General features: G+C 44.0%; 1 protein-coding gene across 2 annotated transcripts in view; it reads right to left on the reverse strand.

Annotated features, from left to right (window-relative positions):
* The window catches only part of IFT172 (intraflagellar transport 172), a 1,173,227-nt gene that overhangs the window by 1,020,271 nt on the left and 136,031 nt on the right, over positions 1–16,925 (reverse strand). For both annotated transcript variants that reach the window (XM_085613308.1, XM_085613307.1), the window contains exon 3: positions 10,069–10,181. In XM_085613308.1, coding sequence (XP_085469434.1) covers positions 10,069–10,181 — 113 coding nt within the window. The remainder of the gene's footprint in view (positions 1–10,068; positions 10,182–16,925) is intronic.

Genomic DNA, 16,925 nt, shown 5'->3' on the forward strand with positions numbered 1-16,925 from the left:
GGAAGAGGCAGAGGCAGGGGCGTAGTAAACAAAGACGCCTCAAGCGGAAACACAGAAAGAAGAATGGAGCCCATGGGAACAAGGAAAAGAGGCTCAAAATCAACGCTATAATGGATGCCCAAATGGTAAACAAAACCATAGTTAATCTCTCTGCACGTACATTGTCCCAGTTTGAAAAAACTACTCTTCGTCTTGGGCTAACCTTTTGTCCAACGGAACTTTTTAATTATGCCAACACCCGTATTGACATTTTTAAATTTATCAGAAAGGTAAAATTGAAGAAGTGGCATATATTGAATAACAGCGAAGGACAACATAATATGGCCCAAATGTATGATATTTCCACACAACCAGGACTGACGGTAGAAGATGCTGATACATTAGATGCAAAAATTGATTTAGGAGCTCCCTATTCTGCAGACGCAGAAGATGTAATAACAAACAAAGCAGCATGTACTCAATTTAAACCCCGTTCAGTATTCTATCCCAATTTACCCCACGATGCAATTGACACATTTCACGATGTTGTGACGAAGGAACTTATGAAACAAAAACATAAGCACAATAATCCTAAGGGAACACAAAACTTGTCATATAAACAATGCGAGTTTATTTTGTCACTATCGAAGGATAAAAGTTTGGTCGTACGACCATCAGACAAAGGTGGGAATATTGTCCTTTGGGGTAAAGAATTGTACATCAATGAAGCTAAAGAACAACTCAATAACAATGATTATTATTGTATTTGTGATACTGCAGCATACAACGCCAGCATAGTTACAACATGGCAAAAACTATCAGAGTGGCAGGAACTTGGGATTATTTCGTGGCATGAATATTGTTTCTTAAAACGCGATTTCCCAAAATTACCCATTCTGTATCTTCTCCCAAAACTGCATACACACCCCACTATTCCACCAGGGAGACCAATCGTGTCTTCTATGGGCAGTGTAAACGAAAATGTATCCAAATATGTGGATCAGTTCTTGAAAGAACATGTCACGAATTTACCATCTTTTGTCAAAGACACTAAGGATTTCCTGAATAAATTAGATGGTCTCAGATGGGACGAGAACTACCATCTGATTACCCTGGACGTGAACTCATTGTATACTATAATAGATCACGTCCAGGGGGTGGAAGCTTGCATGCATTTTTTAGGTTCTAGAGCCATTATTTATCTAGAGCATACACGCATGCTAGCTGACATGATGATGGTATGTCTGAAAAAAAACATCTTCATGTTTGATGGGGTACTTGTAACGCCCTGAACGTCTCAGGATCGTTTAACAGACACGATAATGAGAACGCAACCACTTGTGAAGGTTTAGTTATTTTAATGAAGGCAAAAATAATACAAGGAATAAACAAAGGTTATAGTCACTGGAATCCTCCAGGCTAAGTACGTTACCAGCCCACAGCACGGATGGTCCTAACCGTCCTCTGCATATACGCCGAACCCGGCGTATGCCAACAGAGGGCAGAAATGAAATGGCCGACAATGCCAATCGGTAGGCTGTGAGGGGCACGAAGAGTGTTGGGGAGAATCGAGGAGTCAGGGAAACACCCAGCCGGGGTCTCTACCTGAAGGGAGCAGCCGCTCAACCTCTTCCTCAGACTGCACCGGGACGCGGAGTCACCTCCTGGTGATGCGTCACCGATACCCCAATCACAAGCAAAGAAGACTGAACCGAGAGCAGCCGCTTGATCGATCCCGTGGACTTCCGAGTCTGTAACGCGGCAAACACCTCCTGGTGTGCGTTACAGCTGGCAGTCCCTGTATCTCTGGTCGGGCTGGGAGTTACGACTCCAACCAGCAAAAGCGCCACTGCGCTTTGACTCAGCCGAGTCAAAAAGCGAAGCTCAATGGTTATCCGGTAGAGCTTCCGGGTCCTTCACAGGTGACGATGGGGCAAGACACAGCCCAGGGAGTAACGACTCGACCTACCTCCGTTCTTGCCTTACTGGAGCACCACTCCGGAACACTGCTCTTCACTAAGCAGGTACGTCGGTGTAAACACAATATCCGACAGCGTTGTACCTCCCGGTTCCTCCCTTTATAGGGCGTGTTTTCCTTGAGTTATGTAACAGCTCTCCTGTTTACATAAGGGCGTGTTTTCCTTGAGTTATGTAACAGCTCTCCTGTTTACATAAGGGCGTGTTTTCCTTGAGTAATGTAACAGCTCTCCTGTTTACATAAGGGCGTGTTTTCCTTGAGTTATGTAACAGCTCTCCTGTTTACATAACCTCTCAACCGCTAAGCATCCTGGGAGATGTAGTCCGTTTTCGCTGGTTACCGTTTTCCTCCCCTCGCATGACAGGAATTCTTGACAGTACTCTACAGGCAGGTGCGAGGCACGGCTATGGGAACGTGCTTCGCACCTGGATTTGCTAACCTTTTCCTTGGAAAATGGGAGGAGGAAATCGATCAAATCCATCCCTTGTCAAATATTTTGAGTCAGTAGTTGTGTGGCTCAGGTATATCGACGACTTATTTATTGTATGGAGTGACACAAAAGAAGAAGCTATTAAGTTCATTAATGAACTAAACACCAACCCATACAGTATTAAACTTACATCTAATATCAGCAAGAGGGAGGTTGAGTTCCTAGATACCCATATTGAAGTCATCAATGGGAAACTTGTAACTAGTCTGTATAGAAAAGAAACAGCGGGGAACAGTCTGCTCCATGCTCTCAGTGGCCATCCAGAACCCCTGAAATGGAGCATTCCATATGGAGAGCTACTGAGGGCAAGGAGAAACTGTAGCACAGATAATAAATTCTTGGAAGAAAAAAACAACATGCTTGAAAGGTTTCGCCACAGAGGATACCCTGAATGGGTCCTCAACAATGCAGTGAAAAAAATTGACAATGTGACCAGAATCAAAGCACTAGAACAAAGGGCTAATGACCAAGAAGATGCTGACAGTAAGATCAGACTTGTAACTACATACAACAATAGATCACAAAAAGTAAGTAGAATGCTCACACAGAATTGGAAGATTCTCCAGACTGATGCCATCATAGGGAAAGAAATAGGAAAAAGACCCCTAATTACCTATAAGAAAGGCAGACGTCTTAAGGATATATTGGTAAGAGGGGATATCACTGAACCAAAAAGCCAGAATTTTCACGATCTTAAAGGGTTCTTCCCTTGTGGGCATTGCAGAGCCTGCAAATTCAGCCACTCTGTAAAAGAATTCAACATTCCAGGAAGAAATAAAAAATGGGTAATCAACCAATTTCTAACGTGTAGCAGTAACTGTATTGTGTATGTACTTGAATGTCCTTGCAAACGTAGATACGTGGGGAGTACTATTTGCATGGTAAAGAAAAGAGTGATGGAACATCTTCGAGCAATTACCAATGTAAATGTACAATACCCAATTGCAAGGCACTTTCTGGAATTCCATCAATCCAATAATTCTCTGTTACGGTACTTTGCCATTGAACAAATAGCCTTAAATCCAAGAGGCGGCAATAGAGACCTCAGATTAAGACAACGGGAATCAAAATGGATACTTGAGTTGGAAACTAGATTCCCGGGAGGGCACAACCTTGACGAGGAACTAGCCTCACATCTCCATATAGAGTAATCAACTAGAGATAGTATCAAAAATAGTGACTGCAGTTCTGTGATAATTAATGAATATGGTGTTTCGATATGGATACTTTGTCCCGTTCTCTTTGAGAAACTAATGACTGTATATCTCTTATTTGTGTTTTTTGACAGGAGGAAAGGAAGGGGCCCACCTTATGTTTGACTGTCTCACGGGTTCCCTAACCTTTTCTTCCCCGGGCTCGGGACTGCACTATATCACAGATAAGAGAATTTTATAATGAAATGTTTATCTGTTTCAGAATATAATTTGTTTTTTTGTTTTCAATTTTGCACATTTGATTGTATCACAGGTGAAGTGAGGACATTCACCTATATAATGATTTTAGTCTAGAAAGATGTTGCAAATAATATTAACCAGTGTGAAATCAATGTAATGTAGAAATATATATGCTCTTTCAGGCACTAGACCGATACAAATATATGAATAATAGACCCCAAATTTATACCATTAAGCCACTAGAGCGCCCACAAATCAAACGAGTGTTTCTCTAAGAACACGGGTAACCATGAACCCTGACATATGCAACTACCAACCATACAGATTTCCAAACACAACGACTGCCCTAACTATAATGACTATTTAGCCCCAATGTATGGCGAGAGATATTTGAATTAGTATTCAAGGCAAATCGTCTATGAATGTAAATAACAGAAACCTGTAATCAGGGGCATATTGAATTTTATGTTCCTATAATTGACAAGTAGTTGTGGTGTCTATTTTACAATGTGCAAAAACAGTAGCAATACAATGTAAAGAGAGAATATATACTATGAAAACGTTGAAATGCACTTTCCAATATGTCTGCCGCACTATAACATCGGTGTTGACTATCTGAAGGTATAGTCCTATTTTTGTTATCACTGTGTTCGGGTGAAATCACCTCAATGAACTTTATTTAAAACAATGCAAAACGTTTGTAGATTCGTGTGAACAAGACACTTTTTGTGTCGAAATGCGTAGCGAAGAATAAACTACTGCCGTTTATGGAATACCCGTGACTCTGAGTGTGCTTTTGACCTGCAATTGGATTTATTAAGAATTTGCCGGTTTTCTGGTTAACCGGCATCGTGCACCACCCGACGACGGGCTCGGTTTCCAAATAACCCGTTTGGATGAAATATATATATATATATATATATCAGAAAATGGGTTCCATTCATACAATAAAACAACTATTATGGGAGCATAATACTACGAGCTAGCACAGCAAATCTAAAAAATTAGCATTCGTGCAATATTGTTTCACCATCTGGCAGTTGTAATAAAAAGATAAAAGCTGGCCTGAATTGCCAGGTGTTTTGGCATTTCTTTTTTGAAAGCGGGATTAAAAAATGTTTGGTATACCACACATAAAATGTACAAACACATGCAAAGTGCAACATAGATTGCTCAGATTTGCTTTCACAGGGGCATGGGCTAAAATCTAAATCCTTCACAAAGCCCAACGGGAAACACAACAGATATTTTTCTGTGTCCGCTCTAAAGCCGAAATAATAAGGAGCGATCCCAACGCCCCGTGCACACAAGAGATAATTAGTGGAGCAACTCACATAAGCAGTAATATTAGGCTTTACCTCTTCCTTGTTAAATCTTAGGGAACTCTCACAGTCATATAATGCTTGTTGGACTTGTTTTTTATTTAAATAATAATCGTTTTCGGATCCATAAAAGCGCACTGCAAGCCAATCTTTAAAGATGCTGATTTGACATGTGCTAACCAAAGGACGCAGAGACATCTATTGCATGCAAGGCAATCCAGAAGGATATCTCTTGACAGACAGGTTTCCTCATTTCTACAAATTGCCAACCACAATAATGTCAGACGTGCTCTGATACGGTCTTCTAAGTAAAGCACGCCCAACTCTTCATGGTAAACTAAGTGAGAAGATGATATGGGGGCTAAGAGGAGTTTCCTACAGAACCGATTTTGTTCGGTCTAAATAGCCTTATATTTCGAGATACCACACAACTCAGCCCCATATGTTGCAATAGGGATGCCTTGAGTTTTGTAAAACTGAAGTAGTGGGATGATTGAACCTCCCCCTGTTGGATGTGGGAGACTACAGAAGAATCCAATTGCCCTTGACAGCTTTATTCTGCGCTGAGCAATATTGGGAGTCCATGACCATGTGGCTGAAAAAGTAACCACCAAATAAGAAAAAAGTGCCAGTTATAGTCAGACAGTTAGTGCTAATAGAAGGGGTTGAAAGCGGTTTGTGCTTTAGGCCGCACACCATAATATAGGACTTGGTAAAATTTGTCTGTAAATCTAAAGAGGCATAAAATCCACTAAGGCGAGCCCCAACAGACGCAGGGCCTTTGGCTTACACGCCATAAGCACTGCGTCATCGGCATATAAAAGTGTGGGTAGTAACATGCCTTTAATTTTAGGTACATCTGGGGAAATAGTCATTAAAAAAGGGTGGCCAGCAGACACCCCTGCCACACGCCATGCAAATATTTATATCACCAGAAACATCTCCCAGAGTATTAATTCTAATCCTGGTTTTCATGTCTTTGTGCAAATATACCATATAGTGCATAAGAGCTACATCCAACCCTAGAGAAATAAGCAGGTGCCATAGCTTGGATCGGTTAAAACAGTCAAATGCTGAAGTCAGGTCCATGAATGCCAAGTATAGAGGCATCATTTTGGGCGACGGTAGCTGACCAAGAACCAGATTCAGATTTAGGCATTGCTCAATCATCCCTACTCGATTTCTGAACCCATACTGACAGGAATATAAGACTGACTCAACTTGAGTCCACTCCTTCATTCTTTTATATATAACACTCCCTAGAATTTTAACTGTAGTGTCAATTAACGAGATGTGCCTATAGCATCCAGGTTGGGACCAGTCACCTTTTATAAAATAGTGGTACAATAATGGATGTTGACCAGGAGACAGGCACCGAGGAATGGACAAGATTATTAAAACATTAGTCAGTAGTGGAGCCCATAAGTCAGTATCGCATTTCATTAGGTCAACTGGGACATCATCTGGACCCAGGGCCGTGCCACTAACACTCTGACTTATGGCATACTCTATTTCGCACAGAGTTGTCAGAAAACCTGACTGGTTATTAGTGTCTATTTGAAACACAACGTTTGATGAAGAAGCGGTGTTGATTTTAGCAAAAAGGGCCTCCAAGGTCTCACTGGCAATATGGCAAGTAATTGGGGACACAGAATGATTTTTACATCTCATGTCCCAGACAGCAGACCAAAAGTATTTTCTATCTTTCATAGAGGCTGGTTGCACTAGTGAATCCCATTACTGCGCTATTACTTCCCTCCTGCGTTTGGACGTGACCTCTTTGTATTGCTTTCGTAAAGTGGCTACCGCTACCTGGGCTTGGCAACAAGAGCCTCTTGCAACAAGCGGTTTGCCATGGAGCAATCATGGTTGAACCATCTAGGGAAATGGTCTGCGGAGCAGAGAGGCTTTAGGAGAATGTTCCTAATATTTATACACAGGCCATTAAATGCTTCAAACTGAAGGTCAACATCCTCCTCCATTAAACACTCCTCCCCCAGCCCTATATTCTCCTTGACTACTGAATTAAAGAAATGGATTGGTTCTCGCAGTCTCCATACCAATTTAAGATTGTCTGTTGATGGCTGGCGGCTGCTTGCCCCATTAACCACTTCGCATTTTTCCACTGGGGCTATTAAAAGGGCTATTTTGATAAGGTTGTGATCTCAATGTGAAGATATAATCTACCTTCCAAATTGTGTGTGAATAAGATGTAATCAATTATTGAGGGGCTATCTCTGCCCCTCTAAGTAGGCTGGGCAGAATCATTTATACTAGCCACCTGTCAACAACTCTTGACTTCTGGGGTCGGTATTCGCAGAGCAGAAAGCATCAGCACAAGTTATATTATGTTTGGGAGAGAGTCTCACATTAAAATTTCCTGCCAGACAGAGATGAGCTGGCTGCCCTTTGATGGTGATTTCATCTACCAACAGGATAATGTAATCAAATAGCACTCGAAATTTTGTATTCAGGATTTTGGTGAAATCATTGTTATAAATGTTGACTAGGTACAGGTACAGATGTCGCTTAAACAGTAAAACTTGGAAACTACTGTTTGATGTCTCCAAAGTCCTAACACAGCCCCCAATAGCTATGCTTACCCAAATAGATAATTCTCCTGATGCTCGATTGTGATGAGACGGTATAGCAGACACACTGTAACGCTAAAAACCATCAATCACAGAAGGCAAAGTGGCCCAGGTTTCCTGGAGCATACCAATGTCATATCCCTTTAAAAGGTTAGCCACTCAGGCTGACCGATCTTCTAACAATGCCCTGCCACATTCCAGCTTTATATTCTCAACGAGGTAGACCGTAAATCTAGGAGAGCACCAGTAGAGTAGGTGGCGCTTGGTCGAGATGGAGACACTGTACTATTAGATGCTAGATCCCTATGAACTGATGCCTCCCCTTGCAGTCATTCTAGGTCCTCTATATCAATCAGTGGTGTGAACCTATTTACACATATCAGTGGGGACACCTGGTTAGGAGGGTCTCATGTATGTGGGTGAGCTAGTGCTGGTCTTTAAAAGTATCCTAATAGGAGCGGGGTAATCCTGGATTCAGTATGGAAATTAAATTTCTTCATTCTCAATATGTTTTGCACACAAGATGGATTCCAGAAGTTTATCGCAATGCAATCCCCTTCAATATTTTTACTTGACTGTCCCACCTAAGCAACCCTCCTCACCATTATAATCTCATTTAAACTCCTTGCATTAAACTTTTTGCTCAGCCAATGAACAGTTCTATTGCGAAGCTGGTCCCATGGTTCCTGTTGGTCGAAACTAAGAGGAGGGGGACGCCTGCTAGAATCAGGACATATGGCCAGGCCGCAGGTGGTAAGCTCAATAAATCCTTACTGGGAGTATAATCCGACCCGGGTGCTCCTCTGTTGCATTTAGATCTTTCATCTGAGTACCAGCTATAATGGCTTGGCCGTTGACATTCATATTGGTTTGTCGAGAGACATACCCTGATCCAGCACTTCTATTTGGTACAAGTTTGTGGGTGTGTCACTGCCGAGCTCTTAGACATTGAGAATTGCAATCCCCAGGATGGCAAGGAATAGTTTGGATCTGTGACGGGGCTGCTCCTGTTTAGACCGGAACTTTGCTGATTGTACAAGCATGTATTAAGACTCTCAATACGATCAAGCCGCTCAAATCTAGGTTTCAGCTTTTCCACCAAAATAGTGCAGAACGCCGCACTTAAAACTGCGAACCCCAGGGGTCCGAGGGCATAGGGGCATGCGCCTCAGTTGATTGGACTGAAAACTGAAGCTGGATCCAGGACAGGAGATGGCCTTGATGGCTTTTTTCTTGTTCGGAAGGTTGTTTAAATTTAGCAGCTAGATCCTTCCCTATGAGTCTTTTTATCTTTACAGATGGGCCATGGCGTGCCCGAGTGGTAAATGAACTGAGCAGCTCAGAGACGATTTCCGCTATTGGCTGTCTCATCACAGTCACTGGCCAAGGCATATGGTTGTGACACCCCTCCTGATTCTGGATACCCCGGAGCACTATTATTTAAATTAGTACAATCTCCTGTCTTTCTTAACAATTGGTCTTGTTCCAATAAGAGTCTGCGTCCCACAAGTACAATCTCACTTGAGATTATCTCTACTGCCCTCTCCAGCATGCCATCAATGGTCATTGTTGTATGAGGTGCAGTAACACTCCCAGTAACTTTGTGCTTGTCCATGACTTTACAAAAAGAAAAGAGGCTCTCACCTACTGTCCAATACAAAAGCTGTCGGGACAGGCCCTAAAGAGAGTGGGCCCAGCCTATGGTCATCCGGCCGCGGACTGGTGCAGACGGGCCCCTTCTTGGCCCGCGCACGACCCATGTGCGTCCCGCACTGAGGGACACCTCAAGCACTTTTGAACGCATTGCCTCCTGGGCTCTACATAGCCTCACAGATGTCTGTAGGACATAGTCCCACCCTTGACATGGCAGCAAAGTTCAATTGTTGGAAGGGACCGCTTTGCAAAACCCATGCTGTGGGACCCCTCAAGCACTTTTGAGCACGTTGCCTCCTGTGCTTCCTGGGCCCCACCTAGACTCGCAGATGTCTGGGGGATGTAGTTCCACCCCAGACCTGGTAGCAAAGTTCAAATGGCAGGCAGGAAACTGCTTTGCACAAGTCAGTATTATCTGTTCACATATTAAACAGGCTCAGCTAGACTATGTAAAATTAATGTTCTCATCTATTGTATCTGGTAAGAACCGACTCTCTAAATCAAGGTTACTGCTTTTCTCCAAAATCCCATGCGGGCTTTGTAAGCATGTGTTCGTTTGGACTCTGGCATGTTGTGCCTCTTACCTTTGTTATTTCAGCTCCTCATCGTGGACAGAACGATCTGTGGTTAGCAGCTCAGATAACAATCTAAGTGAACTTACCATTCTTCCCCGATCTTGTATACGTAGATGATGTTGTCCGTCTGCCCAACAGCAATTTTGGTAGAGTCTGGAGAGAATGCCATGCCCTTCACCATGTAACTTTTCTTGCCATACTGGAAAGAACAACACAATTTTAAGAAAGAAATGAGGAAGAGAACCACAGAAAAACATGTGACACTTCAGAAAGAAAATGTCAAGGAAGCAACAATATGTACTTATGTGAGCAGTCTCTTTAATGTAGTTGTCTGAGAGACAACACATTTGCACTACACTCACTCTTCCAATCAGTTTGATGATAGAGTTTTGAAGAGTATTTGATTACTAGGCTTTACGGCGCCGGATGTGTGTCCTAGAAGCTTATTTTACAGATACACAACTGGTACCATCCACGTCCACATTGTTACATGTTATATATGGCCATGCCCTGTTCCCTTCACATGTACACATTATTGCCCATTTTCATGTTTAAAAAAACATAAACCCTTCCGTTCTCATTAGATGCAAGGCTATGTATAACAAGGACACCCTAAAGGACATATTATTTACTCCTAATTGCTGGCTCCCTCCTTTTCTCAAGCGAAACATAAATTCAACAGCTGAGACAATGATAGGGTTAACAAGCATTTGCAATGCAATAGGTCTCGCATTCACACTAGTTTGAGCTATTGGCATTGTAAATGACAATGCCTTTTATTTAGGTTTAGGTTTTTAAAACCTAAATAAAAAACATTGTCATTTACAATGCCAATAGCTTAAACTCCCTCTCAGGAAAAACAAACCATATTACTGTGTTTCATGTTTCCTTTCACTCAGATTTTATAGGTGTGTTTTATCTTTATCCACCAAAAGAAACAACTGAGACAAGGGAAAAGAGCCTTACTTTATCTGCAGGAATATTGCTCTTAGTAGGACATTTTTTTCCAAAAAGAGCAAAAATACAGATCCTTCACTACAAGCGTCAGAAACAAAAGTTTGCTTAGCAACTAAGGGGCGCAACGCAACCGCTTGAATGTTGTTTAATCTACTGAGTCCCAAACAGAAAATAACAAGGGGGAAGTGTTAAAAAATGTTGATCACCCTTCAAACACACACCAGAGCTCAGTACTACTAATCTGCTTCAACCTCCGCCCACGGCTATTTAAGGGCACAAAACTTCAAGAATTCTTCTGTATACTCTAGTCTAGACTTATTAGTGTTGTTTGTACTCTATCGTTTTCGCCTCTTTTTTATTTGCATACATAAACATTGCTGTGGCTATTTTTAACACATCGTGGCTATGTTGTTCATCTGACACATACATCAATCAGCCTATCTGCTTCCTGCAGTCCTGGCAACTGCTGGTGTGTTGTAACTTTTATACTTAGCAACAGTTTAACAACTGGCATCGGAGAAACTGAAGTGGAAGAAAAGCAATGTTTTTCTTTTTGCAATGGAACGCTGATGACATCGTTTTACAAACTAATTAGCACAATATTATGGACAGTTTTGTAAGTCCTGGGGAAGTCCACAGACATTCATTAAGCTGCCCAAACCCCCGTAGGAAAACGAGAGCCCCAGAGAAGCTCGCATATCCTTATTGGGTAATCCAGCGTGCAGGGGTGCGGATGTGTTTTATTTGGCAAAGGTTCAGTGTGCCCTATTCTCCTGTAATCATTTGTAAGAGCGGCGTTTGCCAGCTGCGCCATCTGCATGCTTACCTGAACAAACACAACCAACGCCCTCTGCTCCCGGAAGAGGTGCCCAAAGGGCAGGTGGATCCCGGTCCAGTCCACGACTGGGCAGAGAGCCGCCTCGGCCAACCATGCCTCACGGGGCAGCTGGGCGGCGGGAAGCCCCCTCTGTTGTCGGGGCTCCCTTTGAATCAGCTGTAGTGCTGGGTGACGGGCAGCCGGGCCCAGGCCATGGCAACACCACCGCGTCTGCCTCGGTGTGCCACCTGGGCGCCAGCAGGGTGCAGGCGAGGAGGGAGGAGAGCGCAACGGGAAGAGCAGGACGAGGCGGAGCCTCGGAGAGCCTAGTTTACAACAGCGACAGGGCTTCATGCTCAGAGTGTATCGTCACAATAAATGGAACCTGCAGCCTAGGTACCGTTGTTGTGGTTTCACTTTCACATACACTTTTGTGACAGTACTGGAATTATGGATTTCTGTGGTGATGAAGAGTCTGGAAGAGACGTCGTGCACGAGCGAAATCTCCAGTCCGGGTGGGCGGGGCCCAATGCTGACAGGGTGGACACCAACCCCGCTTCCACAAAAGCAGAACACAAAAGCAACGACAATAGATCTCACCAAGGCGAAGCAGCGCATGCGCTGCATCGCAGGCGAGACTTAAAAAGGAGGAGGAAGACATGGGAGGAGTATATTTTTACTTGAACATAAAAACACCCATATAAACATTAAAGCCCCTAAATGCAACATAATCAAGTAAAAGCAATACAAACACAATCATGCTGAAAACAGGATTCCACCAAATTAACCTTTTTGCTTTGGACTACCCGGTTTTTGAACTCACTGTAAATTCACAGTAAACAGACTTAGAGTGTTAACCCCAGTGTCTACCATTTATGTTAAGGCTTCTTCTGCATAGCTAGGGTACAAGGCTCTGGGCTGGTTACACATGAACACGTGTATGTGCACATGAGCAGGCTGCACGTGTGAAACTACTATCTTATGCAGCCCGGTATCGGGGCACAGCTAGTTTCCCACAGAAGGGACCCTTCAGGGATTGGTACTGACCTATGATGGGCCTTCTAATGCGATTCATAGTGACGGTATGTGGTGATTTCAGGCCTTTGCCCCCCTTTCCCAAATAAGGCCATGTTAATTACTCTAATACAAAGCAGGAGAATCAGATGCCTCCCCACACAAAAGAGCCATCAACAGTGCTTGACCCAATTCCTGAGAAAGGAAGGGATGGAAAGGAAATCTCCATCTGTCAATCAGCTTGTCACACTGGGCCTAGACTGTGACAGCCTAGCACCACAGAAACAAATGAGGAGGTCCAGACCTCTGGAGTCTAACACAAAATGGGCTGCCCTTTGAAGTTTTGGTGGAAAAGGATTAGGCAGCTGTGTCAGCAATGGGTGCAGCTGAGGCTCCCAGGGAATCTCCACAGACCACTTGACGTTGCCAAACTGAAATGTCCCGAAATACTGTGCAGTAAGTTGGGGCACGAGTGGAATGAGGATGTGGTACCTTAGGATTGGCCAGGGGTGCCTGCCTTTTAGAACTTTACACTCCACTAAAAACCTCTGCAAAAGACAGAGAATGATGAGAAGGCACTAGGCATTGTACTGGGAGCAAACACTGAGAAAGAATGCCCAGCTGGAAGGAGAAGCCAACAGATGCCACCACAAGGAAAGACTGAGGACTGACTCCAGATGACCACAAGACTAAGGTGGGTCTATTCAGCACTAGTGGCACTAACTAGCTTATGCCCCCCTAAGCAACTGTTGAGAAAACGGAACTTTTGGTGGACACTGAAGGGTTGACTTGAGCCTTCTGTAGAATGGTAGTGCAGCTGGGTGACCTCTATCACGAAGGCTACTACTTACTCCACTGACACTCAGGTGCCGTGCAAGATGGCCAAAGCTATAGGGCCTGGAGAGTGCAGCAGGAGGTGTTCTGCTTGTTGGCTTTGGGGGGAGGGGGCTGCACAAGACACCCCACAAGCAGGAGAGCAGCAGGAGCCAGGCAGAGTACAGGTCTGACGCTTGAAACCATCAACCCATGATTCCAATGAAAAGCACCCCTTTAGAGGCCAGTGAAAAATATGACTGTGGCTAGGACTGGCCACAGGTGCAAAACAAGCTCAAAACTGTGTGTATAGGCCCTATGAGGCCCAAGATACAGCCAGGCCCCCCAGGGGGATCGGTAGGAGCAAGAAACATGTGGCTCTTCCCTGGATTTTTATAATTTACCCCCGGGTAGAAATAAGTTCCCAGGGGTCGACGCAACCTTCTCTAATATTTCACTGTTGGGGAGGGGGCGTGTGTGGGGCCCCCCTCCCAAGATATGCCACAGAACTTGGGTCTCTATTCTCTGGGGCCCAATGCAATCCAAGATGTCTCGGGGAACCCTATTACTCTGGGACAAAAGAGGACAGGAAGGAGGGGGGTCTGTGGATTGATTCACCTGTTTCCTGTGCCCGTGTCTGGGGTGGGGATTAGAGTGCACTCCACTCTACACTTCGCTCTTGCAGTCAAAGCTGACGGGTGGGAGTGCAAACACTTGATTCTGGTCACACTAAACAGTAAGAGCACAAGCGGGAAGTACAGAAGACTCCAGCTCCTGCACAGCAAGGGGAAGTGGTAGGGCTGCAAAGGAGTGGCATCAACCTCAGACAGCCTCTGGGTGTCAAGTTAGGCACGGGCACCCAAGTTCTCAAAAAAGATTGCGGCACTAGGCCAAATATGTATTTTTTTTAAAAACACACGAAAAAACAGTTGGTGAGAAGCTTCAAAGCCGCTCATAACATATGCAGGGATTTGACCCAGGGAACTCTCCAAACCCCCTGGGAGGGCTTTAAATTTGCATAAGCTTTTTCTTGTGGTGCCCCACGAAGGGCAGGGGCACTACCAGTGTTTTTCTCAGAGTGGTTGGTTGCTTCAGGAAGCCCAGGAGCGCACCCCCCTCAAAAGACATTTATTAAAGAAACCACCCAGAGTCTCCTGGGACCTCATATTCATGGACCGGATAAGGCTCTTCATGGATACCAGTACTCCTGGAGCTGGAGCATTGTGCTCATATGCTCTGGAGTGTTGAGACCCCTGCTGGTGGGTCGAAGCTACAGTAGTAGCTTAAAAAGACACTGGGCAACATATTTTTCTTTTCAATGCCTCATTTATAGTGTTGGCAGTAGACAATGAAAGCCTTTATAGTACATTAAATACAAATAAATGTAGGTAATACCCCCAATTGACTCCAATAGTGGGTTTTAACATGTCTTGCATATAGATACAGTCCCCGCTGATTTCAATGGTGTTAAAGGTGCAATATAACATGTTCTCTGCTTGTACTGAAGTGGTAATCCCATGACAAAGCCAGTAGGCCTGCCCTATTGATAATGACACCCCCATATATTGTGATATTGCATCTAGTATATGTGGTGTGTATTGTGGATTTAGGGTTCAGAAAGCATTAGTATTGGGATATGAGGGTGTCACCAAAGGTATTTCTGTCTACCCGATTTTATATATTTTTAGTTAATGTGCAGTATTTAGAAGTGTGTGTAAGAAAAGTACTTTATCATTTTAAAAGAAAAAAGCATTAACTGGACAATAATTTATTGAGTGTTGTTGTCGTGTACCAGCAAACTGCGGTTACTATCCCACACCACCTCCCCTGAGTAGGCCTTAGAATGCTCCGCTTCACTACCATAAGAGAATAAAGTGCCACAATTGGAAGGGATGTATGAATCTGTTGCACAAAGAAAGCACACAGAGATCAAATCCAAAACATAATGTGTATCTGTAAAGTGCATCATCAAACCTTGGGCTATCTTCACAATGAATAAAAGATGTTTATTTAAAGTAGTAGGGCTTCCCAAACTAACTCTGATTATTCGGTTGTGACTACAACCTGTAAGTAGTAGGCTGGGACCCATCTGAGAGTGGTCCGAATTGATGGTGAGAGAGGCACAGGCTTAGACTGTCCAATAATTGATCTCAGTACTATGCTGGGAAGTTTTGCAGGAAGCAAGCTTTTATTGGAGAACTACCACAATCCATGATGCCTGCAGTTCAGGATGTCTCTGCAACCACTGGGTTCTCTTGGTGTGATTCTCCAAGAACAGCTTTAAAGGGCTGGCGTCTAGATAAGGGCAGCACTGGACTTTTAGTAGTCACTGAAGCCAGGATCTGCTGAAGACTGAAAGTCAATAGTAATATCAGTGTCTTGCACTGGGTGTGTCAGATTTCCACCATGAAGCAGAGATACACAATTACTTTCCTACAGGGTGGGTATATGAGCGCAAACATTCTACAGGTCTACTAAACACAGCCAGCAGTTGTTCCCACTGGCTGCTAGTCATGGGCCCGACCAAGTGTATTAAAATCTACAAAGAGAGATACTGGTGTCATTTTGTACAGATCATTCATTCAGAGGAGGTCTTCTATCCTTGTCCTTACAAATCACTTGGGAAGTAGAACGCCTGCCTACTTCCTGAAGGAAGGATTAGCTCTTCTGCTACTAAAACAGAAGCCTGCCAACCACTTGCAGACGTTCCTGAAACAGTAGGATTAGCTCTCCTGCTACTAAAACAGAAGTCTGCCAACCACTTGCAGACGTTCCTGAAACAGTAGGATTAGCTCTCCTGCTACTAAAACAGAAGCCTGCCAACCACTTGCAGACGTTCCTGAAACAGTAGGATTAGCTCTCCTGCTACTAAAACAGAAGCCTGCCAACCACTTGCAGACGTTCCTGAAACAGTAGGATTAGCTCTCCTGCTACTAAAACAGAAGCCTGCCAACCACTTGCAGACGTTCCTGAAACAGTTATCATCGTTGGACAAACTGTGGCTTTCTTGGGTCGTAGAAATACCATGGAGTGCTTTAAAGCGTACAAATATTTTCAGAGGAAGTTGCTAGTTATGGTACATATCATGTAAAACAATTTGAAGTGGGGAATTTAGGGAAGGGGAACGTCTGGAACAACGTGGGCAGAGCCACGTGTTGCAGTACGCCGCAAGCATAGCCACGCTCGCCCGAACAACGCATGTGCCTTAACCATGCATATGGGTGGTTAAGGCAGAGGCGTTACGGTGTTCAAGATGGGCGGGGAATCGTAGGACCAGGAAGCTCAAGACGCAAACTGGTAAGTGGGGCTGCGGTTGCTTTCATGAGGGGATGTTTGGTTACT

Source organism: Triturus cristatus, chromosome 6 (assembly GCF_964204655.1).
Source record: "Triturus cristatus chromosome 6, aTriCri1.1, whole genome shotgun sequence".
Taxonomy (NCBI): Eukaryota; Metazoa; Chordata; class Amphibia; order Caudata; family Salamandridae; genus Triturus; species Triturus cristatus.